Below are 18,617 nucleotides of genomic sequence, written 5' to 3'. Positions count from 1 at the left end.
GAAGGGTCTTGCTAATTGCTTAGGGCCTTGCTAATTGCTGAGGCTGTCCTCAAACTTATGATCTTCCTGTCCAGCCTCCCAAGTCACTGGGATTACAGGTGTGTACCACTGTACCTGACAGAAACTATTTCTTTCTTTTTGATGAAAGTCTGAAGGTAAATGAACAGTTCTGAGTGGATAGGTTATCAGGGACCTAGAGTCTTCCTTGTTGTTCTGTCTTCTTTTAAAGTGGTGTTCATTGGCATCTGCATCAGCAACCACATCTACATTCTAGGCCCCAAAAAGAAAGAAAGAGAAATGAAGGGAAAATCTCTTCTGCTTTAAAGGATATAAAGTAGCAGTGGTACACATCCCTTCTGTTCACTTCCTCCTGAGCAGAATTTCATCATATGACTATCTCTGTCTGTAAAACAGACTGGGAAATGTAGACTGTAGCTGGGTGTGTATGTGCTGCCTAAAACTCAGAGATTTAACTACTAAATAAAAGTGGGAGAATATATACTGGGGGCCAGTTAGCAGTCGCTGCTGTATGTTACAAAGAAAAGCTCTAACTAGATTTTTCCCCTAAATTGTCAAATTTTCCTGAAACCTTGTATTAAAAGAGTCAATTGTTTCCCTTTACTTTGTGATTTTCTTTATTATAAAAGAGCCTCCAGGGCTGGGGTTGTGGTTCAGTGGTAGAGAGCTTGCCTAGCATGTGAGACTAGGTTCGATCCTCAGCACCGCATGAAAATAAATAGAATAAAGGTATTGTGCCCATCTACAACTAAAAATATTTTTAAAAAATAAGATAAAAGAGCCTCCAAAGTTAGCATACAAATATTGAGTTTGTATTTGTGGTCTTGGGGGGTTTCTATCTTCATATGTATTAACAAGAACTTGGCAAATGGTCAATTATAGCTGGCAGTCAAGATCTGATGTCCCTATAGGGTACAGCCTATAACCTATATGTAACCCCAGTTACTTAGGCTGAGGCAGGAAGATAACAAGTTCAAGGCTAGCCTGGGCAACTTAGTGAGACTCTGTTTCAAAATAAAAAACAAAACAAAACAAAAAGGGCTAGGGATGTAACTCATGGTCAAGTGATTGCCTAGCATGTCTACCCCACATACGTGTGTGAATGCATGCTCGTGCATACACACACACACACACACACACACTCTCTGATTTCCCTCAATATAGAGAAATACCTACTTATAATTTTAAACCAGGTGATCCTTATCCTAGATAATAAACAATATTCCAAATGAACAAAATTGACAAAGTTGGAAACCATCTTTAAAAAATGTCTTGAAGCCATAGAGTTTAGAGGTTATGCTAACCTCATAAATATCCAAAAACTGTGCACAAAGTTTTTACAAAGATACAGTGGACATTAAATGGAGCAAAAATGGTCTTTTCAACACACAGAACTTAAACATTTTATGGGGAAGAAAATGAACCTCAGTACATACTTTATAGCTGATTTAAAAATTTAACTCGAATAGATCTTAGGCTTATGTGTAAAACACAAAATTATAAGACTTTTAGAAAAAACATGAAGATAATTTTTGTGAACTTGAGTTAGGCAAAGATTTTTTTACATCTAACACCAAAAGCCATTTGTAAAAAATAAATTCTAAGAATTTCTGAGAATAGCGTCTGTATCTGTTAACATATTCAGTTGAGAGTAATTGAAACAAACGCTAGCAAACCTAAGCAAAAAGTGGCTTGTTGAAAGGATGATATATACACAAAAGAAGGTGGGAAGTTGGGGAAGAATTGATGAATGAGTTTCAGAAAGGTAGAAACTAGCAGGCTGTCAGGCCTCAACCTCAGGAGTTCATGAACTTTTCTCCCAGGCGTTAGTGGTCCACTGACCTTTTAAACTCTCCACACTGAAATTAAATCCCCATGAGAGAGGGTTGGTGGGTTCATTTTGGCAAAGGTGTTTAGTGCTAATCAGTATGACCAAGAAACTATGGTCACAAAGCACAGATGTGACTGTCAGGGCCCCCACCCTGCATGGCAAGGAGTGTTCCCAGAGAAGGGAAATGGGTGCACATTGGGCTTCTTTTCACATGCAGTCTCGTGGAGGAGACAAACTGGAGGAGATGATGTTAAGGGCTCGGGACATGTCAGAGGGGCAAGGGCTCAGATGAAGAGGCAGAGCTGGTGGCAGGACTGCACTCCAGCTTCCTGACTGCATCTGTCACAGATCTGTCTGTTCCGGGAAGCATCTGCATCTGTCTGTTATGGGAAAATGCTACAGAGGAGGCTTAGGTGGCAAGTTAGGGCAGTAACTGCCCTGTGGACGTCAGTGCCCAGTATGCACAGGATGCCCCTCAACTGACATGTTCCTCCATTCTCTGTTTTGAGGTTGTCAGCAGGAAAATGGTCATGTCAAACGTGTTCTGCAGCTAGTTTTGAAAGCACTTTCCTGTCCAGTCCACAAGAGCTACATATTGACCAAAAAAAAAAAAAAAAAAAACCAGGAAAGTTATCCTGAATGCAAGAAAAAATGTGAGCTCCCTGATTTTCAAAATTTGCTGAAAAGAGAGGACACTTCTGGAAACATCGGTTCAGAGCGTGGCATAGCTTGTGTGATCTGCACAAAGCTCCAAACTATTCTCTCTAGTATGTGTGGTATGCAGTAGGGAGAGGCTTGAACATTTCAGTAAAATTCCAAGAGAAGACAGTTTTCAGCAGAACTGATTTTAAGGAACAAGAGAATATAGCATTTGGAGGTGAATGGGGTTCATTTAATGCTAAAGACATGATAACAGTTCTTTGGTAGAGAATAATGAATGGTTCATATTGGACATTGTTTTTAAAATAATGTTCCAAACCATCCAGCAGTTGAACAGGTTCTTTCATCTTAGCAGTCACCTGGAATGTGTTCATTTGCTTAAGAAAAATCATGCTTATATGATTTTGTAATTGTATCAGAAATGTATGCTTTTGTTTCCCCAATAATTACTTTGACATTATTGCATCATTACATAGTTACTCTGTGTCCTTTCATGGTATTCTTGGAACCTTTATTCAGAATCATTCCTTCTAAGTCATTTTACAGTGTAATTAAAGCTTGTTATTCCCCACAGTAAAGAGACAGTGCAACATTATGTAAGATTTTCTTTTACTCTAAAGCTCCATAAGGACAATTGGCAAACTCAGTAAGGTTTTTGACTTTATATTAGCATGTATCAATTTCCTTACTTTGGGTAATTATGCTATAGTGAGAAAAAGCCCCCTTCCCCCATTTTTTGTTTTATTTTGAGCAGCAGTACTGGGGAATTGAGTCTTCAATTTGCAGGGCAGTTACCAGGGATTGAACCCAGGGACTCTTAACCACTGAGCCAAATCTCCAGCCTTTTTTTGTTTTGTTTTGTTTTGTTCTGTTTTGTTTTAATGTTTTATTTTGAGACAGGATCTCGCTAAGTTACCTACAGCCACACTATTGTTGAGGCTGGGTTTGAACTTACAGTACTCCTGCCTCAGCCTCACAAGCCACTGAGATTACAGGTGTTATGCCACTGTGCCTAACTTCAAAATTAGTTTTCATTTTGAGAGAGGGTCTTGCTGAATTGCATAATTTGGCCTCCTGTGTTAATGGAATTACAGGAGTGTGCACTGAGTACAGCTAAGAATGTTCTTGTTTTTAAGAAATACACACCGAAGGATGTGAGGGCGATCTGGCTTTGACATCTGTCACCCCATATTGATCACCAGAGTTGATTTGGCTGATCTAGCTGGCTAGACAGGTGTCCCCTTCCTTCCTCATGGCTCCATTGTGTCCCTTCTGAAGCTTCACACTCGGTTGAAGAGGAGGGCCTTCCCTGATAGAGGAGAACCATTCTTTGGTCAAGAGTATATGAGTAGCTGCGTTCTTCTGCTAGAATCTCCAAACAAACACACTGAATACACACTGAAGTATTAGATGGAAGAGAAATTGTACCTGCAACTGATTCACAGGTTCAGAAAGAAAATGCACTCTCTCCCTTCCTCTTCCACACACAGACACACACATACACATGAGAGAGAGATTATTTTTTACTGAAGCAAGTGAGAGTATGTGGCATCTGTTTACCTCACCTTTATCACATGACTAAGCATCTGATAACTCCACACAGCTTGTTAAGAAATACATTACAGTCCCCTGCTCTCTTCTACCCCTTTTCTTCGTATTCAGAGGCACTGATGTTCATGTTCAGTTTTAGCATTATCTCTTGGCATTGCTTCCACTTTGTAAATAACATATTACTGCTTCTTGACTTTTGAGTATTGGACATTATTTATGGACTTATCACGCTTGAAAGATTTTTTTTTTTTTTTTTTTTTTGTACTGGGGATTGAACCCACTGAGCCACATCCCCTGCCCTTTTTTATATTTTATTTAGAGACAGGGTTTCACTGAGTTGCTTAGGGCCTTGCTAAGTTGCTGCGACTGACTTTGAACTTGTGATCCTCCCGTCTCAGCCTCCCTAGCTGCTGGGATTACAGGTGTGCACTGTACCCAACTTGCAAGATTTTTGCTCCTCCTTTGGGAGGATTCTTTTTGGAAAGACTGTGGCAAGAATTTTGATGTTGACTGGAACAAAGAATTCAGGAGTCAGGAAGAAGGAAGTAATGACATCACAGGGTGGGGGTCTGGAGATTAGTTTGGTACCATGACTGTGTTAGAGCTGACACCTGAGACTATCTTGTAGAGGCAGTGGAGCTTTTTGAGAAGGGAGTTTTTTGGTCATATTTGTTTGGGGAGGACATTGGAGTGGGGGGAGAGTCCTGGTGGCAGGAAGACCAAGTGAGGAGAAGGATGTAACACTCTATCAAAGAAGAGGCACTGGAGTTTTTTGTTTGTTTGTTTGTTTAGTTCAGGAGTGTATTATACTAGTTAATTATGCTAGGCTATTATGCAAAACATGCTAGTCTGTTTTGGAGGTGGGTAATTCCATGAATTTCAACATGTATGTATATTGTGTATTTCATACTTGCCTCGACATACATTTTCAGCCTCCTCAGAATTCCCTGGTGCCAGAACCTGAAGTGGCATCATATATGTGTAACCACAGTCACTTAGGAGACTGAGGCAGGAAGATCACATGTTCAATACAAGCTTGGGCAATTTAGCAAGACCCTGTCTTAATTTTTTTTAAAAAGAGCTAGGATGTAGTTTGATGGTAGAGTGCCCCTGGGTTCAATCACAAGTATGATTGTGGAGTAGGGGGAAGAGAAGGAAAGAGAAATAAAACAACAACAATAAAAATTCCCTGGTGTCAAACAAGGTGATCTTGAACTAAGGCACAAAAATTCATTACTAGTTCTAAGTGGAAGTAGAAAATAAGGTGGAGCTAAAGATGATTCCAAGCTTGGGATAGCGGTCAGACTGGATGGTGATGCTGTTGACCAAAATAGGTAACATGAGGGAGGATCACGTTTCAACTTAGGGAAGGGTTAGGATGGTGAAATAAGTTGTTCAGCTTTAGATTTGTTGGGTTTCCAGTGCCCATGGGATCTCAAAGCTGTATAGGAGGCAGGTAAGAATGTAAATGAGGAGTTCTGGAAAGAAATTTGGGATTTCAGCGTTTATTTGTATGTGTTCATCAGCGTGTAAGGTGTATTTGAGAACTAACAAGTAGATGAGGACTCACTGGAGGCTGCAGGTAATGAGATGTTATGACAATAGGCATGTTCTGATTTTAACTCTGTTGTAGTCCAAATAGTGAACAAAATCAGTAGCAAAGCAGTATATATGTTTTGAAAGTAAAAAGTGAAAACTCAGTAATATGTAGTTATTGTAAAAAAGGAAAAATAAAACTGGTTTAGAAGATTGTGAGAAATATCCTTTCTTCCCCCATCCCACTTTTCTACTCCAATTCCTTGTGTCTCCTTCCAGACTATTTTAGGGCATATATATATATATATTACTGTTGATCTGTTGCTTATATTTTCCATTATTGCTTTGCTCAGGAGTGACTTTTCAGCTTCTTAGTAAACACGTCAACAGACTATAGGCATGTGGATGAAATAGTCTGATTTTTCTTTGCTCCCTTGTCCTGTAATGTGTTTTATGGTCTTGTGCTTGTTTGTAATGTTGACTTAGAAAGTTTCTTCCTTCATCTTTTTATTTTCTTTCCCATTTTCTTGATCATAAAATTACTGTTCAAACAATCATATCTTGGCATTTATTGGACTTCTTAACTAATCTCTTTTCTTTCTTTTTTTTTTTTGCGGTGCCAGGGATTGAACCCAGGGCCTTGTGCTTGCAAGGCAAGCACTCTACCAACTGAGCTATCTCCCCAGCCCCATTGGACTTCTTAAATTCCCTTGTGTTATATAATAGAAACATAATACCACATTCTTGTCTGTTTACCATGAGCATCCTGTTTCTCTAACCTGGAGGCAGTGATTTGCTAGTATTTTCTTGATTACCTTTTTGACAGTATAAAAGGATTTAAGAGACCTGGTAAATCAGAATTTGAAATACCATGTAAGAGTTTGTAGCTCATGTTTTGTTTAGAGTCAGCCTAATTTCATTGACAGTACACTTGAGACTAAAAGGCATCAGATCTGTGTTTTAGAAATGCCTTCCTATTAATTGTGTGATCATTGTAACTTAGTCCCTTCTTTGCCAGGGTGCTTGTTTTGAAGAACAAAGAGCATAGTACATCTTTTCATTCATTTAAGGAATATTTACTACACTCCTATGAGGTGTCACTTTCTGTAACAGTAATAACAGGAAGTTTATTAAGCATGTGTTAACTCTTTGCTAACTATAAATACTATTCTGGATGCTTTGGGTGCATTAATGAACAAAAACAGGCTTGGTGCTTTCCCTCATGAATTATTATATATATGTGAGATTGTGAGACCCTTATTTTGAATCATGTGAGAGGTAAAATTTAACATTGGCACTTACAGAACAAATAATTTTGTTCTTCCTGAATTTTAAGACTTTTCACCTGTGAGAGGTTTGCACCTCCGTTGGGCCGTCCATTCTGGCCATGTTCATGATCAGGTTCATGGTCAGGTTCACTGATGTTTTCACTTAAGCCACATTCCAAGTCAGTTTGTAGTTGAACCTTAGTTCTTTAAAAACAATTTTAAGTAAGACTTCAAGAGAACAATGCAGTATTTAAAAGCAAACTAATGGACTTGGGGTGCAGGTCACTGGTAGAGTACTTTAAGAAAACAGAAAAACTACTAGTTTAACTGACTGCTTCCTAGATAGTCCAACCTACAGTATGAATTTATTAGTCCTGCTGTTCTGGTTGTATCTGAAATAAAGACAGATATCTTTTTAAGAAATCCACCCACTGCATTCCCAACATGTAAATTGGCAGCACGTTGGTTAGACTGTGGAGCACTATAACTCTCCTGGCATTTTAATGATATATGTAAGCCTCAGCCTCCCAAGTAGCTGGGACTACAGGCACATGCCTATCTTTAGATATGACTTCATTTCTAGCAATTCTTTTCTAAACATATTACAACCTCATTCCTGTACGAACTTTTAAGTATTAAATATTGATACAAACTTTCAGGCTTTTGGGGAAAAGATTACTGAATACCTAAATCAATTTTATAAATAGTTCTCAGAAGTTCTTTTACTTAGACCATCAAATTGAATCAGCATTTCTAGATTCCATCTGCCATGCCTGTCTGAATGCTTTTCCTTTGTCAAGTACAACTCTCTTTTTTCAAACTCTTACAACTGGTAGCATTTTGGCAGCTTTCCAAAACTAACATTACTAGGATATGCAGCATCTTTTTTTTTTTTTTCCTTTTTTTTTTTTTTGCGGTGCTGGGGATTGAACCCAGGGCTTTGTGCTTGCAAGGCAAGCACTCTACCAACTGAGCTATCTCCCCAGCCCCATTACTAGGATATGATATTCTAAAGTCTCTCTTTTTTTCCTCTGTAGTGCCTTGATATGTATTAATATGTGAAAATCAACTCGATTATTTCATAATTATATTTTATTCCTTGGAGTCTTTCATAATTAGTATAATGTTTAATGGACAATATGTTCCTAATTTTTTTTTCTTTATGGTACTGGGGATTGAACCAGAGGTGCTTTACCAGAGCAGCATCCATAGTCCTTTTTATTTTTTATTTTGAGACAAGTCTTGCTAAGTTACTGAGGCTGGCCATCCTCCTGCCTCAGCTTCCCAAGTCGCTGGGATTAGCAGTGGGTACTACCTACCAAACCTGTCTTGCGCCTAATGATTTTTTTTTTTTTTTTTTGGCGGTGCTGGGGATTGAACCCAGGGTGCTTGCAAAGCAAGCACTTTACCAACTGAACTATAACCCCAGCCTGCTCCTAATGATTTTTGATTGGTCATTTTTACTGAAGACAGTTGTTGCAAAATTAAGATTGAAGTTCCAAAGAGCTGGAATAGTAGGCCTTGCCACTGCAAGTGGCTCTCTTTCTACTTCTATACAGTGTTGGACCACACTTATATAAGCATTTTGGTTTTGTGTATAGCTTATTTGTGTAACCACTTACAAAAGTTCATATGAACCATGAGTTTGCACGGTGGCTTAGCGCTGATAGTTATTTGGAATACTATGGAATACTATGGAATACTATGTATAGTAGTAAAACATCTACAAATACTTTATGTTTGTAAAACTTAATTTACTTTGGAACTTTTAGTCATGTCATTGGTAAACTAATACAGTATTTTTCAGAATAGGCTTTCTCTTTATTTTCTTTTCTTTATGAGAACAAAGAAAATTATGTTTCTTTAATCATAGCATTTTAGAATCTTTCAGAAAACCAAATTATGACAAAAATTCAGTGTAAGCCATTGTTAGCTCTTTTCACTATTTTTTTTAACTCTTCATGCGAAGTATATATGATTTACAAATTATTTCTACTGAAAACAAGTACACCGTACTTAGATCTTAGTGTGTCATTAGACTATATAGTTTTCAAGGTGCAATTCTGTGAATCTCTGAGGACTCAAATTTTAAGTAGAAATCTTTTTCTTGTCATGATGGAAATAAACATTTTTAACTTTCCTTTTAGATTCATCATGTTACAGAAAATGGAGGACTATATAAAAGACCATTTAATGAAGCTTTCGAAGAAACGCCCATGCTGGTTGCTGTGCTCACATATGTGGGGTATGGGGTACTGACCCTCTTTGGATATCTTCGGGATTTCCTGAGGCACTGGAGAATTGAAAAGTGTCACCATGCAACAGAGAGAGAAGAACAAAAGGTAATTGTTAGAGTCTGTGATTCTGTAAATAGAATTCTTTTATAGAAATGTTAGTATTTTCACACGATTTTTTTTCCTTAGAAATTTGGATACATGATAAAATAAATATTCCAAATGCAGCTAAATGAAAATATTCTACAAAGCAAGCTGGAAATAAGATTAGAGGCATGGAGAAATCAAAGCATTTGACATATTTTTAGTTTGATCACTAAGAATGAAATGAAATTGGCAACACTATCCCTATTTCATGGATTAAAAAGCTAGAATTCACAAGTGAAGTGGGCGTTTGAAGATGCCTAGTATCACAGCTAGTTTGTGGCCACAGGAATGTGAAGTGCCAGAAGCCGTGCTCTCTTTGCTTACACTTCCTACTTATCCCATGTTGTGTTTATAATCATCTGCAAAGTTTGTGTCCTTGTGGTGTGTTTTCTCCTGAACACATTATACATTGTTGTTTGGTTTCTGGATCAGCTTCTTTCCCCAAACAAACCAACCCTCAAACAATGTGACCGAGCCATTTTGTGTATGAAGGTCATGGTAAACAGAGATGGTAATGGTTGTCTCTGGAAGGAAGACCTCATCACTTCACTTCTCTGTGTGCTCTTGTGTTTTTAGAGCTTTATACCTATTCCCAACAAACAAATAGAACCAGGGTAAAAAATGCCTGATTTTACTAAAAATAAAACAAACCTCTTTTCTCTTGTTGTGTGAATTCTGAGAGATTGTCCTCCAAAGCCCAGGGAATCCACCAGAGTAGAGAAAGGCTTCATCTGTTAGCTTTATTTATTGTCTATGAGAGTTCTCACTTTTATGGAACGGTATTTGAGAGAGGAAGGTGTGGATCACCACTTGAGAGGAGCCAGTAGGGGAAGGGAAAGAGTATGTCAGGAAAATTCAGGAAGGGCTGTTGTGGGGAGTGCCTGCCTCTGACCTCAGGTACTTGAGAGGCTGAGGCAGGATGATGGCTTGAACTTAGGGGTTCCAGGCCAGCCTAGGTAGCATAGCGAGACCCTGTGGGAGAGCAAAGGGCCTTGTCAGCCACTGAAGACAAAATCAACCAGTATATGTATGGTTTGAGAATTCTGACTCCTGGGAGAACTCAAGATCAGGCATCCTATCTCCTCTCAACCATTTTGCACCCCATTCCTAGTCACAACACCACAAGTTGGCCATCCTTACTCATTGCTCTGAACTGCTCATTAGTTTCATTAGGTAAGTGGTTTTTAAAAAATGCTGAATGTGAGCAAGGTCTGTATGCAGAACTCAGTCCAGTAAGCATAACTGATTTTCATCATTGAAAACCCAAACAAAATTTTAAATTTGATTCTCCTTCTGTTCTGCCTGTGAGGGCATCTACCTACACTGTATCCACAGTGTGTTGACTTTGTCCATCCCTCAGTTATGATTTCCTGTGCACTTACTGGGTTAGGCAGTGTTTCATTTATAGGCTAATCTGCTAGACTGAATGGGTGGTTGTGGATGGTTGCTAAGATCTTGTTTATAGTGCAGGCAAAGATATGAGTAGTGTTTGGGAGAACTTGGACTGTGGATATATGAAAAATTGTTTTGAATGTTAAATGTAGTTGGTAGGCAGAGAGGAGTTGAGGGCTGTTTTGAGTGGGAGCATGACTGTGGGCTTACACAGCCGGTGCTCAGTGCCATGATGAATGAAGCAATGAGGATACATCTGAGTTACTTTGTGAATGAGTCAGTATCTGTGGAACTTGTTTCATGTCTCTTGAGGGTAAATTCACTGTTTAGATATGGGAGGCTGCTTGTTTGTACATCATTTTATGCAAAATAATTAGACTGTATAGATTTTATTAAGTAGATTCTAATTATCTTGAGATTCTTTAAACTTAGCACCTTTGCAAAACCATTATGCAAATAGAGAGTGCTTGAATTACATGGAATTGTAGAACAAAAAGTAATCTGAATAGCATAGGATTAACTAGGAAATAATTCTTGGAAGAATAAGAGGAAGTATGAAGGACAAAGGGGGACATTGCCTCTACAGTTTGTTGAAAGGAGGATTGTACTAAATTATTCAAATTTATTTCAATGGGATTTTCATGATAGATAACACTCGCAGTTAATTAAATGCTGTCATTTTCTTATAAAATTCAGCTTTTAGAGGAAAAGGAATGATCATTCAGCCTCATCATCAATCATGTTTATTTTCTCATTCTGGAGAGAAATGGTGAAAGAAGTGGGCAAACTTCCTTGTTAAACTGGAAGGAGTGAGGTGCTTTCTTGGGATCATAAAATGCAAATCTAATGATGCAAATATAATGTCGCCACTTACTTGCTGACCACATCCTGATTTTCTCCCTCATTCCATTACAAAAAAGCCCAACTTATTTTTGTTAATTATTTATAGGGGAATAGCCAGTGTTTGGGGTAGAACTAAATTTCATGGTCACACTAATAAAGATGAATTTGTTCTGTTTTATATAAGTTGCATAAAATTCTCGGAATTTCTTTTCCCCTTGATTTTCTGTTACTAGTGGTGTTTTGGACAAGAATGTTGTTTTTCCCAGTTTATGGTTTCTCTCTTTTTTATGCATGCTAGGCAAGCAGTGTACCACTGAGCTGAGCTACATTCTCAATTTTTGTGTGAGGTGAAACTGGTAGTTCAGAAATGTGTATTTAATAAATACAACAAAAGCTCGAATTAATAATAATGTTCTAAGATACAGACAGGAAATACCTAGAAATCTAAGCAATAGAGTGTGGTAGGTGGTTACCACATTAAACTGAAAACTAATATTTTGCCTCCACAGGATTTATGATCAGATGTTCAGAAACAGGATGAGATAGGACACTGGGAAGGGATATTATATATCCACATCCAGATATGTTTAATTTTCAAGATACAAAAGGAGGAAATAGATTGAAATCCAATAATAGGAGTTCCAGTAAGGATTTTATTCTTGATCTCCTTCAAAAAGTAGCCCAGTAAGAACATTCTGACAATTGTCATTTTAGCAGTATCTTAGGAAACTCTGCTTGCAGTATAGTTGCCTAGAGTATTAAGCTAGGAGATTGGTCAATTGGCTTGTCTTTAATTCTTTGAATCATTCCACATTTTAAAAAAACATAAGTTGACATTACTTTGTGTTATAAGTGGGGCCCAGTATTGCTGTCATCTTTGTGTGTGTTGAGGGAGTGGCAGTATTAGGGATTGAACCCAGGGACTCACATGCTAGCAGGTGCTCTACTACTGAGTTGCATCTCCAAGCCAGCAGTCATGTTTTTTAAAAACACTTCATTGAGACATGATTTACATAGTGTAAAGGCCCTCTTGTTTATTTTTAGAACTACACAAGTAAGTACCACAATCTAATTTTACAACATTTTCATCACCTGAAAAAGAAAACCTGTATCCATTAGTAGGTACCACTTCCTTACCTCCCTGCCTTCGCAGGCAGCCAGTACTGTACTTTCTACGGATTTACTAGTTCTGCACATGAATGGGATCATAAGATGTGTGATCTGTGTCTGCTCCTTTCACTTGACATTGTGTTTTTGAGGTTTATCCATATTGTAGCAGGTACTATTACCTAATTCTTTTTTGTTGCTGAATAATAGTCCATCATATGGAATCTCTTTTATTTACTCATCTTTTTAAATTTACTCTGGGGGTTTTTCTTTGCAAGAAGCTATGCCCAATAAAACTTTAAAAAGTTTTTTTGTGCATTTAGCACTTCATCCTTTTATACTAGTTCCAAGATGAGGTTTACAGGAGTTTCCCCATCACCTGTTGGGATTTTTGGTCAAAACAACAGTGTAGTTTTTTTTTTTTTTTTTTTTTTTTTTCCCCCAAGTGAGGTCTTATCTTTTGAATTTTTAAGGTTTTGTTGCGGGGAGATGGTACTGGGTATTGAACTCAGGGGCACTTGACCACTGGCCACCTCCTCAACCCTATTTTGTATTTTATTTAGAGACAGGTCTCACTAAGTTGCTTAGCACCTCATTGTTGCTGAGGCTGGCTTTGAACTCATGATCCTCCTGCCTTAGCCTCCTGAGCTGCTGGGATTACAGGCCTGTGCACTACACTCAGCTGAATTTTTAAGTTTTAATCAGATTTTCTTTACATATAGCAATTGGAGCTATTTATTACTGTGACTGTTAAAGTTTAATAAAGTGGTACCTTCTCTGACATTCCAAGCTATTCCAAATTTAAATTGAGTACTATTGGTATGTTAAATTGATAAAGCAATTTAAAAATGTTTACCAAAATGAAAAAAAAAGTTAAAATATAATAATAGAATTCATGAATCCTTTAGACTACTCTCTGCAGTTTTCAAATTCCAGTTTAAGAAAACATGTTGAAGTTTCATTGGTGTTTTTTTGTTGTGTGTGGGGGGGGGCTTTTTGTTTGTTTTGGTTTGGTTTTTCTGAGAAGGGGGTTGTGCTTGGTTGCTCAGGCTGGCCTCAAACTGGAGATCTTCCTGCCTCAGCCTCCCAGATAGCTGCATAGCTGGGATTGCAGGCATGCCTAATGGTGCCTGGTTGAAGTTTCCTTAGATTTTAAACTAAACCTTGTGGTTTTATGTTCTCGCTAACATTTTGAAAATGTCATGAAGTTTTGATAGCAAATAACTGAAAGTATAAAGACACGATGGACCTTTGAATCCAGTCATCAGTAGAGCTTGTTAGACGTAGAACACGATGGCTGGCCAGGTTCTCAGGTGCACCTGTGTGACACACAGCCAGGTTTGCCATAAGCATGATGTGACTTAGCTCTTGGAACAGTTGTCTTCTTCTACTGGACAATTCCCATTAGCATGCGGATGCTTGTTTTCTCCCATGTTGGTTGTTTATTACAGTGTTTTTAAAACAAACTCTGCCAAGTTTTATTAAAGAAAAAAATTGCATGTTTTACTTTTCACTAATCTGTTCTGGCTTGCTTCTAATGATACCCCTGGATCAGTGATAGTGTGCACGCTCTGTAGTATTTTCTGCACGCTGGGCACAACTTGATATTATTGCCACTGTAGTGATGGACACCAGTTTTGGCCAACATGGCGTGGTACTCTATTTCAGATTTCCTCAAAGCTGGACAGTTGTTAGTGAGGATGACCAATTTTGCTTTGCCCTGTCTGGTCATCTTCAGAGTCTGCTAGTACTCCAGCACATACCTTCTACCTTTTAAAACAAAGTAGAGCCTAGAGTTGATCAACTCCAAAGACTTCTTCATCTTTTCATGGCCACCATCTTCCTGTCTTAGATGTGGGACGGCCCCAACCAAGAGCAGCCGTGAAGATGTCTCCCATGTGTTTTGTTTTGTTTTAAGCTTCTTTCTATCCCTCTCTCTCTCTCTCTCTCTCTCTCTCTCTCCTCTCTTTCTCTATTTTGTTTTTTTTAGTTGTAGATGGACACAGTACCTTTATTTTATTTTTATGTGGTGCTGAGGATCGAACCCAGGGCCTTAGGCATGCTAGGCAAGCTCTCTACCACTGAGCCCCAGCCCCAACCCATCCATCCCACTTTCTCTTGATTCACTTTTCTATTCCTTATTTAGGAGCAAAATTCTCTGGGATGGTAGTTTGCAATGTCTTGTTTCCCACTCCTCCTGAGCCCACTGCAGTCAGGTTTTTGTCCATACCACTTCAGCTAGAAATGATTCTTCTCAGGGTCACCCATGACCCATGTGTTGCAAGATTGAATAGTCCTTTCTCAGTTTTTACCTTGCTTAATACCTTTCAACAGCATTTGACACAAGCAGTCAGGAAGCTTCTTGTTCACTTGGTTTCTAGGACATTATAATTGTCTGAATTTTCTCCTGCCTTTCTGGCTGTTTTTTTCATATTCTCCCTTGGTGGATCCTCCTCATCTGTCTCACTTCTAAGTGTTAGTGTGGCCCAGGCTTCATCCTTAACTAAATACTTTCAGTCCCTTCTCTATGCTGAAAACTTCCAAGTTCATGTCTCCATCATTGACTTCCTTACCAAACTATAGAGCCTTCTATCTGATTGCCCTCTCTCTTGACATCTCCAGATGAACATCTCAAATTTCAGGTGTCTGAGCTGGTTAGATATTCACTCTAACCAGCTTGCTGCCTTTCCCATCTCCATGAATAATACATTTCTTCTGCCAGTTGCTTAGGGTAAAAACCTTGGAGTTACCCTTGATTATTCTTTGTGCCATATGCCCTGTGTAGTCCATTTGAAAATGCAGATTCAACCCCTTGTTACAGACCTTCATTTCCTCCAGGTGACAGCTATTGCTTGGCCCTTCACTTACCCTCTAGATTCTTTGCAAGTCCTCAGACGCAACAAGCACACTTCTACCTCACTGTCACTGTGCTGGCTGTTTGTCCTTCCGGGGAAGCTTTTCTTCCAAATGGTCCCATGGATTGTTCCCTCATCTCTTTTTTGTCCTCTGTTCTACCCAGGACACCCTAGCTAAATTGGAGCATGTCTCCAGCATTGGAGCTTGCACTCCCCTCTGTGCTTGCTTTGGTTTTCTTTCATATTTTTCACTAACATACTGTTTTCTACATTTATCAGATTTTGTGTCTCTTCCATCTGAATGTAAGTTCTGTAAAGGCAGAGATTATTATCTTTTTGTTTACTGCTCTACACCCAGTACCTATAAGACTCCTTGGCTCATATTAGACAGTTGGGAAATGTTTAAGATAAGAATGATATTGTAAGTGTTGGTAAATAGTAACAATGAAAAGTTTCAAGTTTTTTGAAGTATTGATGGTCAGGGGTGTGTCTGCACTTGTGCACACATGCATATACACACACTCAGGTGACTCAGTTTTAGATCTGGGAAAACATGGATCTTTAATCCTGATTTTTATTTTTAATGTCTTTATGGCAGCATAGACACAGCAGGGAAGTTACTTCCTGTCTTTAACATTAAAAACAGGAAAGAACAAGCAGTAGGGTGACTGATAGGGACAGTGGGGAAAGCTCTTAACCAACCCGCACTTGAAAGTTTTAAAGTCAGTACTCTGACAGCCTTTTGTAAGTTATTTCACCTACTTCTTTTTTAAGTAATTAGAAGTAAAGACAGAATTATTAGTTTTTAAAATAAAAATCTCTAGCTATTTCTTTTTAACCTTAGGATGATTCTGTTTTCATTACTTCTTTAGGTTGGAATTATCTGGGATTTTTAAATTCTTGGTTTAAGTTTTGAAACAATTTTGTCATGTGTCTGCTATTTCTAGATCTATCGTAGATTATTTCCTCCCCTAGTAGAAAAAAAAATTGTCCAAATAAAAATTCATAATACTATCAAATTTTTTAATAGCCTGTATTTGGTATGTAGTATTGTTTATTCTTCTCAAATATCTGAAAATCTTTCAGTAATAATATAGTAGCTGCCATCAGTATTAGTGTGTTTTTTAAGAAAAGATTTTTGAATGAGTGGTCTTCAGTTTCAGTGACTGAAAATTCTGAAGCAGGTTGGTCTTGCCCAGTTAGACACGGGTCTGAGCACCTTCAAAGTAGATTTTCTTGTGATTAAATGTTAGGATAAGTAAATGTAGATATACATTTTTTCCAGGGTTAGGAATACCATTCACTCTGTCAAGTCACATGAAACTTTATGATTATATGCATGTCATAGGAAGTACTTTTCCTTTTTTATAGAATGTTTGGGATTTATTTAATGTGAGCATTCTTTCCAGTGTTATTCAACCTGTTTGTTGGTTCTCTATAACCAGTATACACATATTCACTTCTAGAACTGCTAATAAAAAGTAAATGTGGATTATAATGAAAGTGATCTAGGTAAGTAGCCATAAACCCATCACCACAGAAACCACGTCCCCAAGTGCCCTTTCTGGATCTTGCCATCTCCTTTCCCCTGAGGTAACTGTCTTGACTTTTTCTCATGATTTTATCACCCATGTGTTCATTTGTAAATAAAGTTCTGTGAGGCCTGCTCTTGAAGTCTATGTAAGTACATTTGTACTGTATGTGTGTTTTTGTGCTTACTTTTTTTTTGAAGCTCAGTGTAGGCTTTAGCAATTTGTGATGGATGCCAACTCCATTTGTTTTCTTTGCTGTATAGTATTTCATAGTCATAATACCACAGTTTATTCATTCTAATACTGATTGTTTTTGAGACTTTTCTCATGTTTTGCCAGAGAATAATAAACTGTCATAAATACTGTGCTATCTGTTTCTTAGGCATGTGTCTCCAGGCTTGAAATGATTAGGTTAAGACTATACATATTTTTGGTTTTTGCTTAATAGTGCCAAATTGTTTTCCAGAGCAATTTTGCTAGGTATACCTACTACCTACGTTTGAGGATTTTCATTGTTCCATACCAACACTTGGTGTAAAAGTTCAAAAGTTGGCCTATTCTTGTTGTGGTTTTAATTTGCATTTTGTTGTTGCCCTATGACGCTGAATACCTTTTCATTCACTGACATTGAGAAGTGCTGATTTCATGAAACGGCTGTTTAGATCTTTTACCTGTTTTTCTATTGGATTTCTACCTTTTTCTTAATGGTTTACATTAAGAAATCTTGTTTGTTTTTTTCATGCAGGAGATTAAGCCCAGGGCCTTGTGAATGGTAGGCAAGCACTCTACCATGAGCTATATATATATATATTTCCATTTCCAGTTTACATAAAATTTTAATGTATTCTAGAATATATTTTGCAGCTTTCTTCCCCCAATATGGGACTTGTCTTTCCATTCTCTGTATGGTGTCTTTTAGTTTTGAGGTCTTTAGGGTATACACCTAGGAATGGAATTTTTGGGTCCTGTGAACAATCTATATTTACTCTGTGTGTGTGTGTGTGTGTGTGTGTGTGTGTGTGTGTGTGTGTGACTAACAATTGAACCCAGGGCCTCATGCTTGAAGGACAAGTACTCTATCTACTACTGGACTACTGCTTCTCTAGTTCTTTTTTTTCCATACCAGGAATGAACTCAGGGGCACTCAACCACTGAGCCACATCCCCAGCCCAATTTTGTATTTTATTTAGAGACAGGGTCTCACTGAGTTGCTTAGTATCTCGCTTTTGCTGAGCTTGACTTTGAATTGTCAATCCTCCTGCCTCAGTCTCCCAAGCTGCTGGGATTACAGGTGTGCACCACTGCCCAGCTTCCCCAGTTCTTTTTATTTTTTATTTTGAGACAGGTTCTCACTAAGTTGCCCAAACTGACCTCAAGCATTTTTTTCTAAGCTTTTTATTCCAACATCAAAGCAGTGTTGTTTGCTTCAAATGAGAGAAATTTCGTCCTTTGATTTTTTTGAGATCTGTGGCCTAGTGAGTTAGTCAGTTTTCCTTTGCTGTGACAGAATAATTGAGATAAACAACTTAAAAGGAAAACTGTTTATTTTGGCTCACAGTTTCGGAGTTTTCATTCCATGGTTGATTGGCTGGTTGGCTCCCTGGCTTTTGGACATTTGGCAAGGTAGGACACCATGGTGGATA

The 18,617-nt window shown here is 38.1% G+C and overlaps 1 protein-coding gene across 1 annotated transcript in view; it reads left to right on the top strand.

Annotated features, from left to right (window-relative positions):
* The window catches only part of Sptlc2 (serine palmitoyltransferase long chain base subunit 2), a 106,864-nt gene that overhangs the window by 15,184 nt on the left and 73,063 nt on the right, over window positions 1–18,617 (top strand). The window contains exon 2 of the mRNA XM_047539405.1: window positions 9,012–9,206. Within this exon, the coding sequence (XP_047395361.1) occupies window positions 9,012–9,206 (195 nt within the window). The remainder of the gene's footprint in view (window positions 1–9,011; window positions 9,207–18,617) is intronic.

This window comes from Sciurus carolinensis, chromosome 2, assembly GCF_902686445.1.
Source record: "Sciurus carolinensis chromosome 2, mSciCar1.2, whole genome shotgun sequence".
In the NCBI taxonomy this organism is placed as follows: Eukaryota; Metazoa; Chordata; class Mammalia; order Rodentia; family Sciuridae; genus Sciurus; species Sciurus carolinensis.
The sequence above is the reverse complement of the archived record's forward strand: the minus strand, read 5'-3'. Positions and strand labels throughout refer to the sequence as shown.